The 22,202-nt window shown below is 52.6% G+C and overlaps 1 protein-coding gene across 1 annotated transcript in view; it reads right to left on the bottom strand.

Annotated features, from left to right (window-relative positions):
- The window catches only part of NOL4L (nucleolar protein 4 like), a 119,923-nt gene extending 106,863 nt beyond the window's left edge, over positions 1-13,060 (bottom strand). Inside the window, exon 1 of the mRNA XM_039318885.1 lies at positions 12,373-13,060. Coding sequence (XP_039174819.1) covers positions 12,373-12,726 — 354 coding nt within the window. The 5' untranslated portion in view covers positions 12,727-13,060. The remainder of the gene's footprint in view (positions 1-12,372) is intronic.
- Between the last annotated feature and the right edge of the window lie 9,142 nt (positions 13,061-22,202).

Here is a 22,202-nt window from a genome sequence, read left to right on the forward strand (position 1 = left end):
GCTGGCTGAGGTTTTTTTTTTTTTTTTCCTAGAAAGGAAGTGAGCAAATTTACAGAGTTTTTATGATTTCTATATAAGTCATTATTCAGCAAAACACCCATAAAGCAGGGCAGGATAAAAGGCCCCATTAACGGAAGGAACGGACGAATGAATGAATGAATGCATCAGGGAGAATACATAATAAAATGGGAGCAAAGTGGGTGGCAATTTTAACCGGCTTCTTGCTTTTCAGCATGCACGTTTGTGTGTGTGTGTGTGTGTGTGTGTGTGTGTGTGTGTGTGTGTGTGCAAAGACACAAGGCTCGAAACCAAGCAAGCTGAAGCCGGCGTCTACACCGACATCAAGAGTTGTCCGCTAGTCCTCGATTTATAACAGTTCATTTAGTGACCGCTGGAAGTTACAACGGCATTGAAAAAAGGGACTTGTTGTGACCCTTCTTTTCACTCTGGCAACTGGTGCAGCCTCCCTATGGTCACGTGATCAAAATTTGTGTGTTTGGCCACGGGCGTGCACAGACAGTCTTCCACCTACGACAGTTTGTTTAGTGACCGTTCGAAGTTACAACGGCACTGGAAAAAGGGGCTGGTGGCCGTTTTTCACACTTATGAACCTTGTCGCCTCGCCTGGGTGACATCATCGTAATGCAGACGCTTGGCAACCGACACATTTATGACAACTGTGGTGTCCCTGGATCGTGTGATCCTCTTTTGCGTCCTTCTTGCAAGCAGCCAATGGGAGAGTCAGATCCACTTAAACTAACTATGTTACTAACTTCACAGCTGGAGTGATTCACTTCGCAGCTATGGCCATAAAGGTCATAAAATGGGGTAAAACCCACTTAGCAACTGTCTCTTAGTAACTGTGTAGTTGTGTACCTGTGGTTTATGGAACAGAGGTTTTATATCAGTCGTTTTATTCTTCATTCTCCAACTTTTAATTCGACAACCATCAGACTTCAGCTGCCAATAGGCAGGGCTCACCCCAATCCCCATCTGGACACGATGCACACGACAAACACACAACCCTGTATATATAGGTAGTCCTCGATTTACAACCACAACTGAGCCCAGAATTTACATTGCTAAGCAAGACAGCTGTCCCATTTTACATTCTGTCTTGCCTCCGTTGTTAAGTAAACCACTGCTGTTGTTAAGTGAGTCACACGGTCGTTAAGTGAATCCGACTTCCCCATTGACTTTGCTTGTCAGACGGTCGCAAAAGGGGATCACGTGACCCCACCCCCGGGACAAGTGTCTAAAATTGGACCATATAACCCAGTGACGGTCGCCTGTGTGAAAAACGGTCCTAACTCACTTTTTCCAGTGCTGTTGTAACTTGGAACGGTCACTAAATGAACTGTGGTAAGTCGAGATTACCTGTAGGCGCACACAAATACACACTAGACTTTTCTTTTCTTTCTTTTTTTTTTTAAAGAAAACGTCCGGAGGGGGCAGAGAAAACCTGCAACGTCGCAGCAATTCAGCAGAGGGTAGCTACCCTGATTAAAAACAACACCGCAGATCCCCACGGGCAGAGTTACAAACATGTTTAGGAGCAAGGAGGAGGGAGACAGGCTGCTGTTTGCTACAAGGGGTATTCCCTAAGCCTAAACTACAAAGGGCTTATAGCAGGAATTAAATATCCCATAAACTGGCAGGGATATTAGTTTGTGGGGGGGATGGAGGGTGTAGGAGAGGATTTATAAAGAAAATGAAGAGAGACTGTGATTGCAGAATTGGAGCCCCGCCCCTTTTTTATATGCACGGTGCAATTAAAAGGGGCGGAGCCTCAACCTTGCAATGATGGCTACCTCAGTTTTCTGCACATGCCCGCACCTTGACACCCCCATAAACAGAAGCAGCCCCCCCTTCTCTGTACATGTGGGGAGAGTCACTCTCTCCATTTTCCTTGAAGATTCTTCATTTATTGAGTAGAGCTATAAGCTGCTTTATTCTTCTGAGTTGAACTTCGCCTTGTAAGTCCCAACGTGGCCGGGGGGAAACAAATTTGTTTAGGAAGCTTGAGCCACGGTTTTAGACAAATCTTATCTACAACCTCTTTGTGGTTTAAAACGTTTTGGCTTTATTTTTATTATGGACAGCAGCAGGGAATTTGAAATTTTTCAGGCCACAGAGCCTGTTAATTACGGTATATATATATAATTATATCAACCCAGGTCAGAGGGGAGATCTCTCTCTCTCTCTCTCTCTGATTATTTATCAGATTATCTATCTATCTATCTATCTATCTATCTATCTATCTATCTATCTATCTATCTATCTATCTATCTATCTATCTATCTATCTGTTATCCGATTATCTGTATCTATATGTCTGTCTCTCTACTTGCATGTCTGTATCTATATCAATCAGATTATCTATCTATCTATCTATCTATCTATCTATCTATCTATCTATCTATCTATCTATCTATCTATCTATCTATCTATCTATCATCCGATTATCTGTATCTATATGTCTGGCTCTCTACTTGCATGTCTGTATCTATATCAGTGGTTCTCAATCTTTTTAATGCTGCGACACCCAACCGGTCGTAAGTCGAGGACTAAACCGGTGGTAAGTCGAGAACTACCCAACCGGTCGTAAATCGAGGACTTTCCCTGCCCAGGAGCGCCGCACATGCGTGGTGCCGCCCCCTGCGCCGGCTGAGGCGTAGCTGGCAAGCGGCAGAGATGGAGCAGGCCGACCACCGGCTAGGCCACCAGCTGGCCCAGCCCAAGGGAGGTAAGGCACCCGCCGGAAAAGGGGGGAAAAATGGCGGACAACCTTGCTTGGCGACCCCCGTGAAATGGTCGATCGACCCCAAGTGGGGTCGTGACCCATAGGTTGAGAACCGCTGATCTATATCAATCAGATTATCTATCTACCTATCTATCTATCTATCTATCTATCTATCTATCTATCTATCTATCTATCTATCTATCTATCCATCCATCCATCCATCTAATGCTTTTTTTCTAAAAAAAAAAAAAAAAAAAGGGTGCCGGAACTGACACACGTCATACAACCCGCTTTGCCTACCCTACAAGGTTCTGTCCAAAAAAGGTGCCAGAACTCCATTCTGGGTATTCTAGGAGAAAAAAAGCCATCTATCTATCTATCTATCTATCTATTTATCTATCTATCTATCTATCTATCTATCTATCTATCTATCTATCTATCTATCTACCTACCTATCTACCTACCTACCTACCTTTCTATCTATCTATCTATCTATCTGTCTGTCTGTCTGTCTGTCTGTCTGTCTGTCTGTCTGTCTATCTATCTATCTATCTATCTATCTATCTATCCACCCATCCATCTCTAGCCATCCATCTCTATCTGTCTGTCTATCTGATTATCTACGGTAGCTAGCTTTATCAAATCCATCTTTCATCTTTTAACAGAATAACAGTTTTGGAAGGGACTTTGGAGGTCTTCCAGTCCAGCCTCCTGTTCAACCAGGAAACCCTATACCATTTTTGATAAATGGTTATCCAGTCCCTTCTTAAAAGTGATGGAGCATCCACAACTTCTGGAGGCAAGGTGTTCCACTGCTTAATTGTTCCCCCATTATCAGGAAATGTCTCCTTAGTTCCAGGTCGTTCCCCCATTATCAGGAAATGTCTCCTTAGTTCCAGGTCGCTTCTCTCCTTGATTAGTTTCCATCTGTCACTTCTTGTCCTGCCTTCTGGTGCTTTAAAGAATAGTTTTGATCTTCCTGGTGGCAGCCCCTCAGATCCTGGAACACTGCTATCATGTCCCCCCTTAGTCCTTCTTTTCATTAAACTAGACAAATCCAATTCCTGCAACTATTCTTCATACGTTTTAACCTTCAGCCCCCTAATCATCTTTGTTGTTCTTCTCTGCACTCTTTCTAAAATTTCAACATTTTGTTTTTATCGTGGCGACCAAAAGTGGATGCAATATCCCAAGTATGGTCTTAAATAATATTTTACCAAAAGAACCAGCAGAGGTGGCTGAAGAAGCCTCTCTAAAAGCTGGCAAGGTTTCAGAAAAGTGGAAGAGAGCAAAGACTATCAGCATCTTCACAAAAAAGTGAGGGAAGACCCAGGAAACTACTGAGAGTCAACCTGACATCTATAGCAGGGAAGGTCTTCAGTAGATAATTAAAACTGCTTAATTATGAGTATAGATCAGGGGTCTTCAAACTTGGCCCTTTTATGACTTGTGGACTTCAACTCCCAGAATTTCTCAGGCAGGGAATTCTGGGAGTTGAAGTCCACAAGTCATAAAAGGGTCATATTTCCCTCACGCTGGCTGAGGAATTCTGGGAGTTGAAGTCCACCAGTCATAAAAGGGTCATAGTTCCCTCACGCTGGCTGAGGAATTCTGGGAGTTGGTCCACCAGACATAAAAGGGTCATAGTTCCCTCATGCTGGCTGGGGAATTCTGGGAGTTGAAGTCCACCAGTCATAAAAGGGTCATAGTTCCCTCACGCTGACTGGGGAATTCTGGGAGTTGAAGTCCATAAGTCATAAAAGGGCCAAGTTTGAAGACCCCTGGTGTAAATAGTCCTCATGACCTCAATTGTGCCCAAAATTCCTCGTTAAGTGAGACATTTGCTAAGTGAGTTTTGTCCCGTTTTACGACCTTTCTTGCCACAGTACTTAAGTGTAATCGTTGCAGTTGTTAAGTTAGTAACCTGGTTGTTAAGTGAATCTGGCTTTCCCCCATTGACTTTGCTGGTCAGAAGATCGGAAAAGGGGATCATGTGATGTCGGGACACTGTGACTGTCATAAATACGAGTCAGTGGCCAAACATGTGAATTTTGATCACGGGGATGCTCCAATGTTCATAAGTGTAAAAAAACGGTCATAAGTCCCTTTTTTCAGTGCCATTGTAACTCTGAACGGTCACTAAATGAACTATTGTAAGTCAAGGGCCACCTGTATATGTATGTATATATTATCTATCGGTTTTTAATCTGCGGTTTTGCTCATTGGTTTTACACCGCCCAGAACTGCCTTCTAGGGGAGAAGCGGCTATATAAATTTGATTAATAGTTAAATAAATATTAGAAGAAAGTTTGTGACTGTAAGAGTTGAGAACCGGTGGAATAGGCCAGGGATAGGCAACCTTGGCACTTTTATGACTCGTGGACTTCAACTCCCAGAATTCCTGAGCCAGCATGGGGAAACTATCGCCCCCTCATGACTTGTGGACTTCAACTCCCAGAATTCCTGAGCCAGCATGGGAGAACTATGGGCCCTTCATGACTGGTGGACTTCAACTCCCAGAATTCCTCAGCCAGCATGGCTCAGCTTGGAAACCTCCCTTTCCCCTCAGCATGGCTGGCTCAGGAATTCTGGGAGTTGAAGTCCACCAGTCATAAAAGAGCTGAGGTTGCCTATCCCTGCCCAAATGCCTGAATTTTGATAATGTGACCGTGAGGAAAAAATATTTAAATATTTAAACCAGGGGTCTTCAAACTGGGCCCTTTTATGACTGGTGGACTTCAACTCCCAGAATTCCTGAGCCAGCCTGGCTCAGCTTGGAAACCTCTCCCTTTCCCCTCAGCATGGCTGGCTCAGGAATTCTGGGAGTTGAAGTCCACGAGTCATAAAAGAGCCAAGGTTGATTACCCCTGGAGTAGGCAATACTACGAGTCTTCAAACACAGGCAGGAGTTGCAACTATTATTAGTAGATCCACTGAAGCCACAGGGTGGACTAGATCACCTCTGGAAACCCCTCAAAGTTCTATGAATTGTACAAGCAGTCCTCAATTTACAGCCATTCATTTAGTGACCGTCCAAAGTTACAAGAGCGCCGAAAAAAGTGATTTATGACCATTTTTCACACGAATGACCGTTGCAGCATCACCAGGGTCATGTGATCAAAATTCACGCACGTGGCAATGGACTTGTATTTATGACAGTCGCAGTGTCCCTGGGGGGGTCACGTGGTCTCCTTTTGCGACCTTCTGGCAAGCAAAGTCAATGGGGGAAGCCGGATTCTCTTAATGACCGTGTATCTCACTTAACAACCATAGCGAATAACAAGTGAGGCAAGAAAGGATGTAAAATGGGGCAAAACTCACTTCAGGAATGTCTCACTTAGCAACAGAAACTTGGGATTCAATTGTGGTCACAAGTCGAGGACTACCTGTATTTGTACACCATCCAGAGGTCCATCAGATTTTCAAAATTTGAGAAACCAATAAACAAACTTTGTCTCCATCCAGCACAGCCGTCCCATAACTGACAAGTCACCCGTTGTTGACCTGACACATTTAAATCATGATTTGCTCATCCTTGACCCCCAAATGAACCAATTTCCTGGTCTGCAACAGCCCACACCGAGCCACAATCTAACCACACCCGCTCCTTCAACTATGACCACTTAGCTTCAACGGTTTATGCACATTGAACCTGGTTATTGAATTAACCAACTTGCAGACTGGACAGCCTTATGTCTGAAATGGTATAGGGCAGGGGTAGGCAACCTTGGCTCTTTTATGACTCGTGGACTTCAACTCCCAGAATTCCTGAGCCAGCATGGGGGAACTATGGCCCCCTCATGATGTGGACTTCAACTCCCAGAACTATGGAACTATGGCCCCTCATGACTTGTGGACTTCAACTCCCAGAATTCCTGAGGCAGCATGGGGGAACTATGGCCCCCCTCATGACTCGTGGACTTCAACTCCCAGAATTCCTGAGCCAGCATGGCTCAGCTTGGAAACCTCTCCCTTTCCCCTCAGCGTGGCTGGCTCAGGAATTCTGGGAGTTGAAGTCCACGAGTCATAAAAGAGCCCAGGTGGCCTACCCCTGGTATAGGGTTTCCTGCCTGAGCAGGGGGTTGGACTAGATGACCTCCAAGGTCCCTTCCAACTTTATTATTATTATTATTATTATTATAAATCACCTCAACTTCCCAGTGAGGATGGCCACAGACACCGTCAGGTTGAAACCCACAGAGGTCAGCAGGAGAAGCCAATGCAGGCTTCGACTAACCCAGTTTAGTGCAAACCCAGCCAGAGTGTGGGAAGAAGACAAAGGCACAGAAATTTAAATATTTTTTTTAGTTTTAGACCCCCTCCGCCATGCAAACCAATTGTCTGCGCTGTCCAGGGCCGGATCAAAATGTCCATTCCAAAGATAAAAGTATCTAACTACCTTCATTTGCTGGACCCCCTTGGAAAAAATTCCCAAAATTATACCCATTTTGCTTTAAGCGGTCCAGCAGGTACAAATTGCTGCCTCGAATCCCCTTCTCTGCACAGCCTCCCTAACTGCAACCAGTCCTCAGTTTACAGCGGTTCGTTCAGTGGCTATTGATTCAAAGTTACGACGGCACTGGAAAAAAAGCGACTGAGGACCGTTTTGGCATACTTACAACCGTCACAGCGTCTCCGTGAGTCAGCCGCTTCATATTTATGACAGTCGCAGTGTCCCGGGGGGGTGTGTGTCACGTGATCCCCTTTCGCAACCTTCTGACAAGCCAAGTCAATGGGGAAGCCGGATTCACTTAACGACCGTATGTCTAACTTAATGACTGCAGTGATTTGCTTAGCAACGGTGGGCCAAAAGGTCGTAAAAATGGGACAAAACTCTCGTTTAACAATATACGTTTGGGGCTCAATAGTCAAGGACTGCCGGTATATCCTAACCACAATCCCCAGCTTGCTGGGTCTAAGAAAAACTAGCCACTCTGGGGTTTGTTTGCCCAGCCAGGGGTCAGAAAAGCTGGATGGAGGCCGGTCTGGGTCTTGACCCCAGCCAGCTGGGCTAAACGTCACCCCACTTAGTGGCCAAGCCAGCCGGCTGAAGGAAGGCATGAGCGTCCTGGGAGCACTCTATCAAGCCGAAAGTCAAAGGCCGGGCTTTGGAGAGGCCACCATTGCTGGCCCATGCTGGTTTATTCAAGGCTTAGGAGCCCAAAGGACACAGGTGGGGTGCAGACCAGCGGGACGTCTGTGGGACCCCTGACCCTGCCTTCCTTTGAATCAAATACATGTCATCCTCAACTTACGACCCAACCTTTAGGTTGCTAAATGAGACATTTGTGAATTGGCGAGCTTTCCCCCGTTTTTACGAGCTTCCTTCCATCGTTCTTAAGTGAATCACTGCAGTCCTTAATAACATGGCTCTCCCCCTTGACTTGTGAGAAGGCCGCAAAACAGGCGATCCCATGACCCGGGGACACTGCCGCCGTCGTAAATATGAGTCGGTGTCCGAATTTCCGAGTACCTGGCCCTAGGATGCCGTGGCAGCTTTGAACGGTCACGAAATGAGCTGTTGCTAAATTGTGGACTGCCTGCGTAGGAAGGATGTGAAAGCAGCGCTCCTGAGCACGCACGGAGCGCCCACCGACCAGAGTTCAACAGCCAGCAAAGAGTTAGCAAGGACAAGGTCGCCCAAAAGGCCCCCTGCGCCTCTGCCTCGCCCGAGGGGGGCTCAGAGCAGCCCGACAGAGCCCTGGCCCCAGATATTCTGCCTGGGGGGCTGTGGGGGGGGGAGAGTGGAGAGGAAGCTCTTTGTCTCCTCGTTTTCCGCCCCAGCCGCCGGGACGTTACCAGACACAGCGCTGCCTGCTCCCAGCCATCTGCTGGGCCAGACACGGTGCTGCCCGCCACCCCGTCCTCGCCCTCGCGTGGATTGGGGACATGGCAGGGGGGGCAACCTGAGAGTATCCGGCCCGAAGGTGCCAGACTCTGAGCGGGCCACACCCCTGGGGTATCCCTTTCCCAGCCGGTGGAGTGGGTGGGCCTCCCTCCCTGGCCCTCTCTTCTGTCCGGTGCCCCCCCACGGGGGCGGTGCCCTCCTCCTCCTTTGTCTCGTGCCCGACTGCAGAGCCGAGAGCACCTGGCAGAGGGTCTTCCGCCAGCCCCTCCCGGCCTTGCCAGGACCTCGCCCGCCCGCCTGGGCCCCTTTGTCTACAGCCCAGGACTTTTGCACTGGAGCCAGGGGAGGGGCTGCTGGAAGGCGGGGGGGGGGGGAGGGGGGGGAGAGAGCCGGTTGAAAGCTCCATGGCAACCCCTGGTGCAGCAGGAGGACCTAATTGGCACACTAATTGCCCCGTTAGCCAGCTCCCCCCCCCCCAGCGAGAGATGGCCCAAATTCGCCAGCCCTCTGCTGCTGGACCACCGGACCCGGGCTGTGGGGGGTCCCAGTTCCCAAGGAGCACGGAGGTGGGGGGGGAGGACCACAGCGAAAGAAAGCCCCCCCCCCAAACCCCCGAGAAGAAGTCAAAGGGGCAGAGCTTAGCATTGGCAAGGAAAGACGCTGCCGCCCGCCTCCATCTTCCCTGCCACCGCTGGTGCACCCAAGCCCAGAGATACAGCCAGCTGGGATGGACTGCAACGTCCATCGTTCCCAGCCAGGACCTTACGCAGTTTTTTGCTTCTCTTTTTTAAGGAGGAAGCCATCGGGCAGCTGGGGCAGGACGGAAGGGGACTTGTCCTGGGCACGGGAAAGGGGGTAGGGGGGGAGGCTGGTCGAGGGAGGGAGGGGGGAGACAAGGCGCTCCAATTCACCCCCCCAGCCCCCTCCCCAATCAGCAGGAGGAGGAAGAGTTTCCCCCCCCCAGGGGCTGCCCAGAGGCTGCTGGCTGGTTTGGGCGTCCTTAAAAGGCTGACCTTGGGGCCTGAACCGAGACCTGCCCCCCCCCCCACCAGGCACACCTCCACCGAGCAATGAGACCCATATTGCTCCCTCCCACATCTACTTTTTTTTTTTCTCAACCCCAGGCAAATTGAGGAAGTGGAAGGGAATCCTCCAAAGGGGGGGGGGAAACGGAGGGGGGACACTCCATCAGTTATCTCCACAAATTATTTCTGAAATGCATGCAAATCCATGGATACCGGGAGAGGAGAAGCCATGTGGGCAGCTGAAAAACTGGTCAGGTGGGTTTAGGAGCAAAAAAACAAAAAACGGTGCAGATGGCAAGGATAGCAGTGGGGGGGAGAAGGGGGGGGCGGGGAGGCAAGGCTAGCAGTGGGGGGGGTATGGGGGGGCAGGGAGGCAATTTCCTTCTCCTCCTGCAGTTCTCTCTCTCTCTCTCTCTCTCTCTCTCTCTCTCTCTCTCTCTCTCTCTCTCTCTCTCTCTGTGTATCTCTCTCCCACTTTCCCAGGAGTGCCAGACAATCAAGGCTGAACAAACTAGATCAGCTGTTTTCACATGACCTGCATCCCATCTCTCGGCCCGCCCCGGCACTTGGGGACACAGGCAACTCCCGGGTTTCAGACGGTTGTGTGAAGACAGCCCCCCCAGAGCGGATCAGACTTTGCGAAAACTGGGCAGCAAGAGAGGGAATGGGGGTCTCTCTTCCTGCCCTCTCTCCCCCACCCCCCCCCCATGCCCACACTGCTGGTGGGTCGGTTGCGTCCTCCTCCCGCCCCCCTTTCAAGAGCCAGGTCGTCCTAGATAGCATGCAGGGTGCAGAAAAGAGTCTGCCCCGTTGCACAATCACCCCAACAAGTGCAGGGAAGCATCCTGGTTTTTCTTTGTCACCGCCCGGCTGGCACTTTTGGGGTACTGCCCACCCAGCCGTATACAAAAAGGTCAGAATGCCTGTCTGTGTGTGTGTGTCCCCCCACATCTGGGTTTGCACATCTGCAGCAGCTAAGTGGAAAATACACATCGGATGGAGTTCACCGTGGGCTTCAAAGCAACCCTGGCTGTAATATGCAGGCTGCCCCCCCCCCTTGCAGGAAGCAACCAGACTCAGCAAAACTCAGCACAAAAGGCTCGCGACCCTCCCACCCCCCCCCTCCACCCCCAATGGGATAGCAGCCAGCCAGCCAGGCTGCCCGGACCCATATGCCACTCCTGGACTAGGGCACTACCACCCTGCCTCCCGCCCTTGGGAAGCCCCTCTCCCTGCCCCCTCCCCAGCAGCTGGGGGGGGGGAGTCTCAGCCTGGATGGGGGGAGGAGGCGGTCGGGTCCCCCATCCCACCCCACCGCTCGCTCCTCTTCCTCCTCCTCCCTCCGGCGCTTGGCTGAGCCCCTTCGCTTCCGCGTGCAGGCTTCGCCCTGCCAACCAGCGGGCAGCGGTGGCAGCGCTTAAGCGGCTGGGTGCCTCCTTCCCGGGCGGAGGGAGGGAGGCAGGCAGGCAGGCGCAAGGGCGCGCACACGCAGCCTCGCGCGCGCACACACCCACAAGCACGCGCGCGCGCCCCTGCACAACCACACACACACACACAGACACACAAGTGCACTTTTCCGGCAAGGCCAGCTCCTCCGAGCGATTGTCTGCCAAGCGCCCAATCTCCCGGGCAGATGGTGCAAGGGACGGGCGGGGATGAAGCAGCCAGCCAGCCGCCCCCACCCAGCCCGACCGGGTGCCAAACCCCACCCTGGCACAGCCGGCAGGGGGGAGGCGGCTGGGGACGGGGGGGGACGCTGGAGGGGACCGGGGCGGGCGTGGGGAAGAGCCGCGGGGCAAGCGGGAGACCCCCCCGCCCCTCGCCCGCCCGCCCCGCAGAAAGTTGACCCGCGCGGGAGGGAACAATGACGCCGCTGCTCGGCCGGCGACTCCTGCCCGGGCCGGCTGGGGAGGGAGAGGAGGAGGGAGGGAGGGAGGGAGGGACGGCCCGGCCCGGCCCGGCTCGGCTCGGAGGGGTGTGGAGGCGGCTCGGAGGCGGCGCGGCGTCCCCCGGGCAGGCGCGGAACAATGAGCTGCTGCTCCCTGCGGGCGCTCCGGCTCCGCTGCCAGCAGGGACAGGCTGGGGCTGCCCGGGCCGGGCCGGCGCCAACCTGCAACCTGCGCCCGGCCGGTGCGCTCGGGCCCCGCGGTGGAGCAAGAGGAGGAGGAGGAGCGGTGCCCCCAGCGTTGCCCTTGGCCGCCGCGGTCTCGGCCCAGGGTGGGCGGCGGGCAGGGGGCGGGGCGCCCTCCTCCCCCCTCCCCTGCTCCCCTCCCTCCCCTCCCCAGCAGGCAGTCGGAGGCGAGGGGGCCAGCCAGCCCCGCAGGACCAGCAGGAGGCGGGCTGCTACACGTCCCGGGCCGGGGGGCAATTGGGGAGGGGCGGGGGCGTCTGGCACAGACCGCCAGGTAGAGCAGCCGGCCGCCGCCGCCCCGCCCCTGAGCTCAAGGCAGCGGGACGGGGGCGCAGCAGCCGGGACAGGAGGGGAGGGGGCGTCCCGGCAGGGGCTGACCCTCTCCCCGCCGCGCCCCCCAACCAAGACCCCCCCAGAGCGGGCAGCGGGGCGCCTCCTGCCCGGTGCAAAAAGCAGCAGCGGCGGAGACCCCTCCGGCTGTCCCCTTCCCCCCCCCGCCCGCCCCGTCCGCCCGGGCTGTCCCCCCCCCGGGCATCCCCTCCGCCCTCCCGCCCCGCCCCCCCGGGCAATGCGGGACACACACCCAGCCCGGCCCGTTGCGCCGCCCGCCCGCGCGCCGCACTCACCGTCCCCGTCTTGACCGGCACGTAGACCACCCCGGGTCCCATCTTCGCGGCCGGCGGCTCGCGGGGGCCGTTGCCCAGGCGGAAGCCCTTGGAGCGCACCCAGAACTGGAACTTGCCTTTCTCCCCGCCGCTGCCGCCGCCGCCGCCGTTGCCGCCGCCGCCGCCCCCTTGCAGGACCTCGGCGATGCGCTGGTACTTGCTCCGGGTCACCGTCTTGGTCTTGGCCGAGTCGCCGTAGGTGCGCAGGCACCAGTCCCGGAACTGCCGGCCCAGCTCGCTGTCCCCGGGGCGGTTCCCGCCCGCCGAGCGCAGCAGCGGCGGAGGCGCCGGCGGCGGCGGAGGCGGCTTGGGCATGGCGGGCGAGCCGAGGGAGTCCTGTCCCGGCCGGGCGAGCGAGCGCTGCTGCGCCCTGCCTGGCGCGGCGGAGGCGGGGAGGAGGAGGAGGAGGCGGCGGAGGAGGAGTCCGGCTGGCGCGGGGGGCAGCTTCTCCTCCTCGGCTGCTGCTGCTGCTCCCGGCCCGGCGGGACCAGGCGAGGCTGGCCGGGCTGCGGCGCTGGGGGGACGGTCCGGCGGTTGGGCTGGAGCCTCCTCCGGCCGTCGCTGTGCTCGCCGCCCGCCTCCTCCGCCCCCTCGCCTCGGGATCCCACCTGTTAGAGCCGCGCCGCCGCGCCTCCCCGCCTCGTCTCGCCCGGGGCGCAGCGCGCAAGGACGGGCGGGCGGGCGGGCGGGCGGCCGGCGCTGGGGGCCCGTCCTCCTCGAGGGACGGGGCGGGGCGGCCGGACGAGGGGCGGGCGGTCGGGCGAGGAGCAGCAGCAGCAGCAGCAGCAGCGCCGGCCTGGGACAAGCGCGCCGGTCCGCCGAGCTGTTGCCGCCCCCGGGCAGACGGACCGGGAGCGCGCCCCCCCCCCGCCGCCGCCGCCGGCTGGAAGGAGCCGCTGACAAAGCGCTGCGGCGGGACCGGCCGGCGGAGGCCGGCGGGGGCGCCCGCGGGAAGGCTGGGATGGGCCGGGCCGGGAGAAGCCGGAGGTGCCTCGCGGGACAACCGCTGCCCTGCCCGGCCGGGGCTCCGCTGGGCGCGCCTGCTTGCCTGCCGACCGCGTTGCTGCTGCTGCTGCTGTTGCTGCGCCCGCCTGGAAGCTTCTGGGCTGGGAAGCGGCGCCGAGGCCCCAGGCCGAGCCAAAGCCACGTGCGGACGGCCGCTGGGCCGGCCTCGCCCCGCAGCCCTGGCCCGCGCGGGGAGGAAGCGGGGCAGGGACGTTTCCCGGCGCGGCGCTCTCTCTCGTCCCGGAGAGGAGCCTCCAACGGCTTTTTGGGCCTTTCCTGCCGGCTGGGGAAGATGGGGGCTGTAGTGCGCCTCTCCGGAAGACTCGGGGAGGGCTGACGCACCGCGTGGGCCGGGGAGGATGGGAGTGTAGTCCGCCTCTCCGGAAGACCCCAGGGCTGGAGAAGGAGGGATGCACCGCGTGGTCTTGAGTCCCTTCCCCTCCCCCCCCCCCGCCGTGCTGGCAGGGGATTATGGGCATCGTTTGGAACTGGGACACCTTGCTGACCTCCGCATAAGTGCAAATCTGGAGGGGTCCCTCTGGGAGGGGGGGTTGAGTCTTTGCCCCCACCACCACAGTGCCATGAATACGGAAAAAAAAAATCCACTTTTGAGAATTTTGCACCTGGGTGCAATCCCTGATCTGTTTTAGCAACTCACAGCTGCCTGCAAAGCCTCCCTAATCCAGGCTTGGCTATCTGGGCAACCTGGGCCTGGCTTGGCTCAACCAAGGCAGCCAAACTACCAGGCAGGCTGGACTTCAGCCTGCCCTGCCCTGGTTCCTGTCCCCTTCCTTGCAAAGCAGGAAAGGCCACGCAGCTTCTGGCTGAAACAGCCGGCTGCCTGCTCCAGATTGCCTCAGGTCCTGGGGCTTCCTCCAAGAAGGAGAGAAGTAGCAGCCCAGGAAAGGCCGCAAGTTTGCCCCTTGGATGCCCTGGGGCTATTCACACAACATGCTGGACCAGGGTCACCTGTACAAAGCCTGGCGGGTGCTTCAGACCAGGTGCTAAACTCGCCCTGCGTTAAGCTTGCACAACCTTTCCAGGGTCTGGCCTATTCAAGTGAAAGTAACCACGACCGTTTCACACACATTGGGCAAATGGCTAATAAAACACGGTTGAATATATTGTGTGAACGCGGTTTGTATTTTATTTTTTTACAAATTCTACCTTTTCTTTGCGGTGGGGGAAGGATAGTCACTCTTTTTTCACACACCTGAATGGTGTAGGGTTTCCTGCCTGAGCAGGGGGTTGGACTCGATGACCTCCAAGGTCCCTTCCAACTTTATTATTATTATTAATTAAAAAAAAAACAAAACAACAAACCAGAATTCGTGAAATGCACACACCCAATAAATAATCTGCATATCGGTCGGGCACAAATGAGCATGTGGGAATGTGCACAAAAAGCAGGAATGGGTTCCAAGCAGTCCTCGACTTAACGACCACAAGGGAGCCCAAAATTTCCGTTGCTAAGTGAGACGTGAGTTTTGCCCCGTTTTACGACTTTTCGCGCCACATTTGTTAAATGAATCACAGAAGATGTTAAGTTAGGAATTCGGTTGTTAAATGAATCGGATTTTTCCCATTGACCTTGCCGGTTGAAAGATTGCAAAAGGGGACCACGTGACCCGGGGGGGACACCGCGATGGTCATAAGTGTGAGTCAGGCGCCAAGTGTCCAAATTTCAAATCACATGACCCTGGGGGAATGCTACGACGGTCATAAGTGTGAAAAATGGCCATAAGTCACTTTTTTCAGTGCCGTAACTTACGTCACTAAGTGAACTGTTGTAAAATGAGGACTATCTATCCCAACTATTAGCATGGTTGTTTCTGGCTTTTTTTCCTCTGTTCCCCCCCCTCCCTTTCCAGTCAAAATACCACACAACACTGCAGGTTGTGCAATTGCCAAATTGTTCAAGTGTCCCACAAGCACGCTTGGTTTTTTTTCAACATGACACAAAATTGTTGGTTCACACAACTTATCTAATGCTTAACTTGGATCCGTACCTCTGGAAATAAAAATAGTCCTCGACTTAACGACCACAAACGGAAGCGGAATTTCCATTGTCAAGCAAGACAGTTGTTATGCAGGTCACGTTTTGTTGATTGCAAGAAGCCAGCTTGGAAGGACCCTAAGCAGTTGTTGAGTGAGTTCTGCCCCATTTTACGACTTTTCTTACCACCGTTGTTAAGTGAATCATCGTGGTTGTTAAGTCAGCAACACGGTTGTTAAGTGAATCTGGCTTCACTTAAGGTCACAAAAGGGGATCCCGGGATGCTGCAACCATCATAAATACGAGTCAGGTGCCAAGTACCCAAATGCTGATCACGTAACCGTGGGGACATTGCAACGGTCGTAAGTATGAAACCTGGTCCTCGGTCACTTTTTTCAGTGTTGTTGTGACTGAACGGTCATTAAATGAACGAGGACTTCCTGCAATCAACTCACTGCGGGATGCTCGAAGACATACAGGCTGTTGTGTCAAGTCAGGATGGCCTAAACCAGACTATAAGCAGTATCTTGGTTTATACAAGAGGGAGACATAACTCAACTATCCAACCCTGTTTTAGCCCAGCGGATGGTGTTGTTTGAATCCAGGTCTGGTTTGAGTGTCCTAGCTAGTTTTCCAGCTTGGATCGACCGACATGGATGGCCCATCATCAGATTGTGGTCAAGTCTTTTTCAGAGTCTGGGGTCTCTTGGGACCACATCACCCAAATTTAGAACAAATTTAAAACAAAGGTACAGATAGTTCTCCTGCTTGAGCAAGGGGCTGGACTAGAAGACCTCCAAGGTCCCTTTCAGCTTCTATTCTATTCTATTCTAAATCTTTTCTGTTCTGTTCTGTTCTAGTCTAGTCTAGTCTAGTCTAGACTATTCTATTCATCCCCATGAATCTAATCAATAAATCAATAAATGTCTTTCATCTACTCAAAAATGGGATCTGAATGGGAATAAGCCAAGGAACTTTCTCTGTTGATCTGATTGGCTAGGCCAGTCTCATCCTTAAAGAGGGGTAGTCTTCATAGCTGGTTGGGGAATTCTGGGAGTTGAAATCCACCTGTTTTTGAGCTGACAAGGGTTAAGAAACAGCAGGCGAGGTTCCGACATTAATGTAAACCTGGATTTGGGGTCCCATTCCCAATTCTCACAGGGATCCCAGAGGACACCCTGGTCAATGGTTCCAGACACAAACATGCACCCCTTGTGAGATCTACAAGATCTAGAAAGCTGGAAGAGATCCTGTGGTCATCTACTCGAATCGTATTTCTCCACCTCTGGGACTTTAAGATGGATGGACTTCAACACCCAGAATTCCCCAGCCAGCTTGAAGTCCACCCATTCTTAAAGGGCCAGAGGTTGAGAAACGACTGAACGAGAACCACCCATGGGCTTTGATGTGCCACGTCCGGGCTTCAACCTTGATGGAAGGCGGTCCAGGTAACAAACAGTCCTTGACTTAACCACAGTTTGTTTAGTGACTGCTCCAAGTTACAACGGCACTGAAAAATGTGACCGTTTTTCACAGTTACGACCTTTACAGCCTCCCCATGGTCTCACGTGATCAAAATTCAGATGCTTGGCAACCGACTCGTATTTACGACGGCCGAAGCGTCCCAGGATCACGTGATCCCTTTTTATGACCTTCTGACGAGCAAAGTCAACGGGGGAAGCCGGATTCACTTCACAACTGGGTTACTAAGTGAACAACTGCAGTGATTTACTTAATATCTGTGTCAAGAAAGCAGGTAAAATGGAGCACTTAACAAACGTCTCACTGAACGACAGAAATTCTGGGCTCCCTTGTAGTCGTACGTCAAGGAGTATCTGTTCTGCATAGGATACTGCATTTATTGCCCTATAGCCTTCCTCCAAAATGTATGCTTGGAGACTAGGCAATAGGGTGAACCACATGGTAATAAATAATAATAATAATAATAACAATCATAATAATGATGGTGATGATGTTGTTGATGATGATGATCATCATCATCTTCATCAATGATTTGGACGAGGGGATAGATGGGGAAATCATCAAATTTGCAGGCGACACCAAGCTGGCAGGAATAGCCAACACTCCCGAAGACAGGCTTAGGATACAGGAGGATCTGGACAGACTTGAACATTGGGCGCAATCTAACAAAATGAAATTTAACGGTGAAAAAAGTAAGGTTCTACATTTAGGCAAGAAAAAACAAATGTGCAGGTATAGTATAGGGGGTACCTTGCTCAATAGTAGTAACTGTGAGAGGGACCTCGGAGTCCTAGTGGACAATCCCTTAAATAGGAGCCAGCCGTGTGCTGCAGCTGCCAAAAAGGCCGACACAGTGCTGGGCTGCATTAACAGAGGAATGGAATCAAGATCATGTGAAGTATTAATAACACTTTACAAAGCCTTGGTAAAGCCACACTTGGAATACCAGTTTTGGTCACCACAATGTAAAAAAGATGCTGAGACTCTAGAAAGAGTACAGAGAAGAGCAACAAAAATGATTAGGGGACTGGAGGCGAAAACACCTGAAGGAACGGTTGCTGGAATTGGGGATGTCCAGTTTAACAAAGAGAAGGACGAGGGGGAACATGATGGTGGGGTTCCAATATCTCAGGGATTGCCCCAAAGAAGAGGGAGTCAAGCTATTTTCCAAGGCTCCTGAAGGCAGGACAAGAAGCAACAGATGGAAATTAACTAAAATGAGAAGCAACCTGGAACTAAGGAGAAACTTCCTCACAGTCAGAACAATTAACCAGTGGAACAACCTGCCTTTAGAAGCAGTAAATGCTCCAACACTGGAAGTTTTTAAGAAGAGACTGGACAGCCATTTGTCCGAAATGGTATAGGGTTTCCTGCCTAAGCAGGAGGTTGGACTAGATGACCTCCAAGGTCCCTTCCAACTTTATTATTATTATTATTATTAATAATAATAATAATAATAATAATAATAATAATAATAACCCTAACCACTTGCACACCATTGGCATTGACAAATTCGCCATTACTCAGTTGCAAAAGGCGGCCTTACTAGGAACTGCTTCCATCCTGCGACGAGATCTGTAATACCATCAAAAATCCACATCTGCCTATCCCAGGTCCTGGGTAAGGACTCGATAGGTGGACAAAATGCCAAATCCAGTCTGAACATCTGGCTGACTGTGCGATGATCCATAATAATAATAATAATAGATTTGGAAGGGGCCCTGGAGGTCATCTAGTCCAACCCCCCGCTCAGGCAGGAAACCCTAAACCATTTCAGACAAATGGCTGTCCAATCTCTTCTTAAAAACACCCACACCACACAACTTCTGGTGGCAAGTTGTTCCACTGGTTAATTGTCCTCACTGTCAGGAAATTCCTCCTTAATTCCAGGTTGCTTCTCTCCTTGATTAGACTCCATCCACTGCTTCTTGCTTTGCAGAATAGCATGTTGTACCTTCCAGAATTGAACCCCTACCTTCTTACAGCTCAGAAGGGCCCAGTTGCAGGCCACAGATGGTCCACCTCCTGCTCCAGAGAACCCTCCCCACGTCCTTGCAGCCCACGAAATGAAACCAAACCCCCAGGAACCTTGAGGAGGAGATGTTCCTCTTCTGAGCTGCTGCCCAGGTGGGCCCAAGGCCAGAGGGGAGAGAACTGATTTTATCTGCAAAATGTTTAGTCAACATCACACAAGGAGATTGTCTCCTCCACCTCTCTCCAAGGAAGGGCTGCAAATCAGGACACCAGGTGTTCTTCCATCGATGGAGAAGGTGCCCCGTGTAGCCCTAGCCCTGACCTTTCTCTGCTCCCGTTGGCTTTTGAGGGGTCCTTGGTGCTCTCTGAGCTTGGTGGATTTCTTGCAGACAGTTCATGATCCAGCTAGGGAACATCATCAGTGCTAGAAGGGAGGAGAAGGAGGAGGAGGAGGAGGAGGAGGAAGAGGAAGAAGGAAGAGGAAGAAGGACTGTGGTGTCCTTAGTGCTCTCTGAACTTGGTCATTTTCTTGCAGACATTTCATGATCCAGCTAGGGAATATCATCAGTGCTAGAAGGGGGGAGGAGGAAGAGGAACAGGAAGAGGAAGAGAAGAAAAGGAGAAGGACTGTGGAGTCCTTGGTGCTCTCTGAGCTTGGTGGATTTCTTGCAGACAGTTCGTGATCCAGCTAGGTAACATTATCAGTGCTAGAAGGGAGAAGGAGGAAAAGGAGGAGGAGGAGGAGGAAGAGGAAGAGGAAGAAGAGAAGGACTGTGGAGTCCTTGGTGCTCTCTGAGCTGGGTGGTTTTCTTGCAGACATTTCATGATCCAGCTAGGGAACATCACCAGTGCTAGAAGGGGGGAGGAGGAAGAAGAGGAAGAGGAAGAGGAAGAAAAGGAGAAGGACTGTGGAGTCCTTGGTGCTCTCTGAGCTGGGTGGTTTTCTTGCAGACATTTCATGATCCAGCTAGGGAATATCATCAGTGCTAGAAGGGGGGAGGAGGAGGAGGAAGAAGAGGAAGAGGAAGAAGAGGAGAAGGACTGTGGAGTCCTGGGTGCTCTCTGAGTTGGGTAGTTTTCTTGCAGACAGTTCATGATCCAGCTAGGGAACATCACCAGTGCTAGAAGGGGGGAGGAGGAAGAAGAGGAAGAGGAAGAGGAAGAAAAGGAGAAGGACTGTGGAGTCCTTGGTGCTCTCTGAGCTTGGTGGATTTCTTGCAGACAGTTCGTGATCCAGCTAGGTAACATCATCAGTGCTAGAAGGGAGAAGGAGAGGAGGAGGAGGAGGAAGAGGAAGAGGAAGAGGAAGAGGAAGAGGAAGAAAAGGAGAAGGACTGTGGAGTCCTTGGTGCTCTCTGAGCTGGGTGGTTTTCTTACAGACATTTCATGATCCAGCTAGGGAATATCATCAGTGCTAGAAGGGGGGAGGAGGAGGAGGAGGAGGAGGAGGGGTCCTTGGTGCTGTCTGAGCTTGGTGGTTCTCGTTCAGATATTTCATGAGCCAACTAAGGAACTTTATCAGTGCTAGAAAGAAATGGGGTTTACAAAGTAGAGGAGGACTATGGGGTCCTTGGTGCTCTCTGAGCTTAGTTGTTTTCTTGCAAACATTTCGTAAGTCAAACTAGGCCTAGGGAATGTCACCAGTGCTACTCACTGACTTGATCTGTGGTCCTTCACCACCAACAGGCAAGGTGCTACATCTAGTGCCTACGTAGACGAACGAGCTGCTTGGGATCAGCAGACAGGGAGGCTGTGCAGAGGAGGTCTCAGCCAACAAGTCAGTCACTCCCAAATTCTCAAAACTTAACTAAATGTGTGGCAGCACTGCCTGCTGGATCACTAGGAAACTTTCCAACTGGTAGCACGGATGTTGTAACCTAGGTTGGTAATGAAATGTCTGCAGGTAAACAACCGAGCTCAGAGAGTACCAAGGACTCCACAGTCTTCCTCCTCCTCCTCCTCCTCCTCCTCTTCTCTGCAAATTCTCCTCCCTTCTAGCACTGATCATGTTACCTACTTGGGTCATGAAACGTTTGCAAGAAAACAACCATGTTCAGAGCGCACCAAGAACCCCACAGTCCTCCTCCTCCTCCTCCTCCTCCTCCTCCTCCTCCTCCCATCCCACTCCCTTCTAGCACTGATGATGTTATCTAGTTGGGTCATGAAATGTCTGTAAGGAAAACATCAAGCTCAGGGAACATCAAGGACCCCATAGCCCTCTTCCTCCTCCCCCTCCTCCCCCTCCTCCAACCCCCCTCCCCTCTAGCACTGATGATGTTACCTAGAGATGGTCATGAAACGTCTGCAAGAAAACATCCAAGCTCAGAGAGCACCAAGGACCACGCAGACCTCCCAAAGCTCACTGGATACCATCCAGATTTCTTCTAAGGGGCCCTTTTAATAGCCCCCCCATCCCTGCAGAGCTTCCACTGGTGGCATCCCACTTCTCCACCAGCTTGTAGCTCTGACACAGCAGTGGACCACGCCTAGCATCCTCTACTTTTAGACCAGTTGCAAACAGCTCAGATTATTTCACTCCCTGGATTTGCTCCTCTCCCTCCGAGCCTAGTCCAAGGGTGGGGAACCTTGGCTCTTTTATGACTCGTGGACTTCAACTCCCAGAATTCCTGAGCCAGCATGGGGAACTATGACCCCTGAATGACTTGCAGATTTCAACTCCCAGAATTCCTGAGCCAGCTTGGGGGAATGATGGCCCCTTTATAACTCATGGACTTCAACTCCCAGAATTCCTGAGTCAGCTTGGCTCAGCTTGGAAACCTTTCCCTTTCCCCTCAGCGTAGCTGGCTCAGGAATTCTGGGAGTTGAAGTCCACGAGTCATAAAAGAGTCAAGGTTCCCCACCCCTGCCCTATATCAGGAGTCCTCAATCTTGGCAACTATGGCCCCTTCATGACTTGTGGACTTCAACTCCCAGAATTCCTGAGCCGGTGTGGCTCAGCTTGGAAACTCTCCCTTTCCCCTCAGCATGGCTGGCTCAGGAATTATGGGAGTTGAAGTCCACCAGTCATAAAAGAACCAAGGTTGCCTACCCCTGGACTAGTCTCTTGTTTCTCCACCTCAACAACTTTAAGATGTGTAGACTCCATCTCCCAGAATTCCCTAGCTAGCCATGATTCATAGTTTTATATGTGGCTCCTGGGTGTAAGCTAGACGGCCCTGGTGCGCACCAAGTGGTCCACGGAGGCTTTGCTGAGCGTGTAACTGTTCTTCTGTCCCCTGGGACGGCGTGATTCGAACCCCGGGACTTGTGCAGGAAAAAGAAACAGGACTGCAACCCACAGGGAGGCCTAAACATGAGAAGTTTAAAGGCCGCC

Source organism: Crotalus tigris, unplaced genomic scaffold (genome assembly GCF_016545835.1).
Source record: "Crotalus tigris isolate CLP2741 ecotype Arizona unplaced genomic scaffold, ASM1654583v1 scf7180000021643.52994198:917841, whole genome shotgun sequence".
NCBI classification, from domain to species: Eukaryota; Metazoa; Chordata; class Lepidosauria; order Squamata; family Viperidae; genus Crotalus; species Crotalus tigris.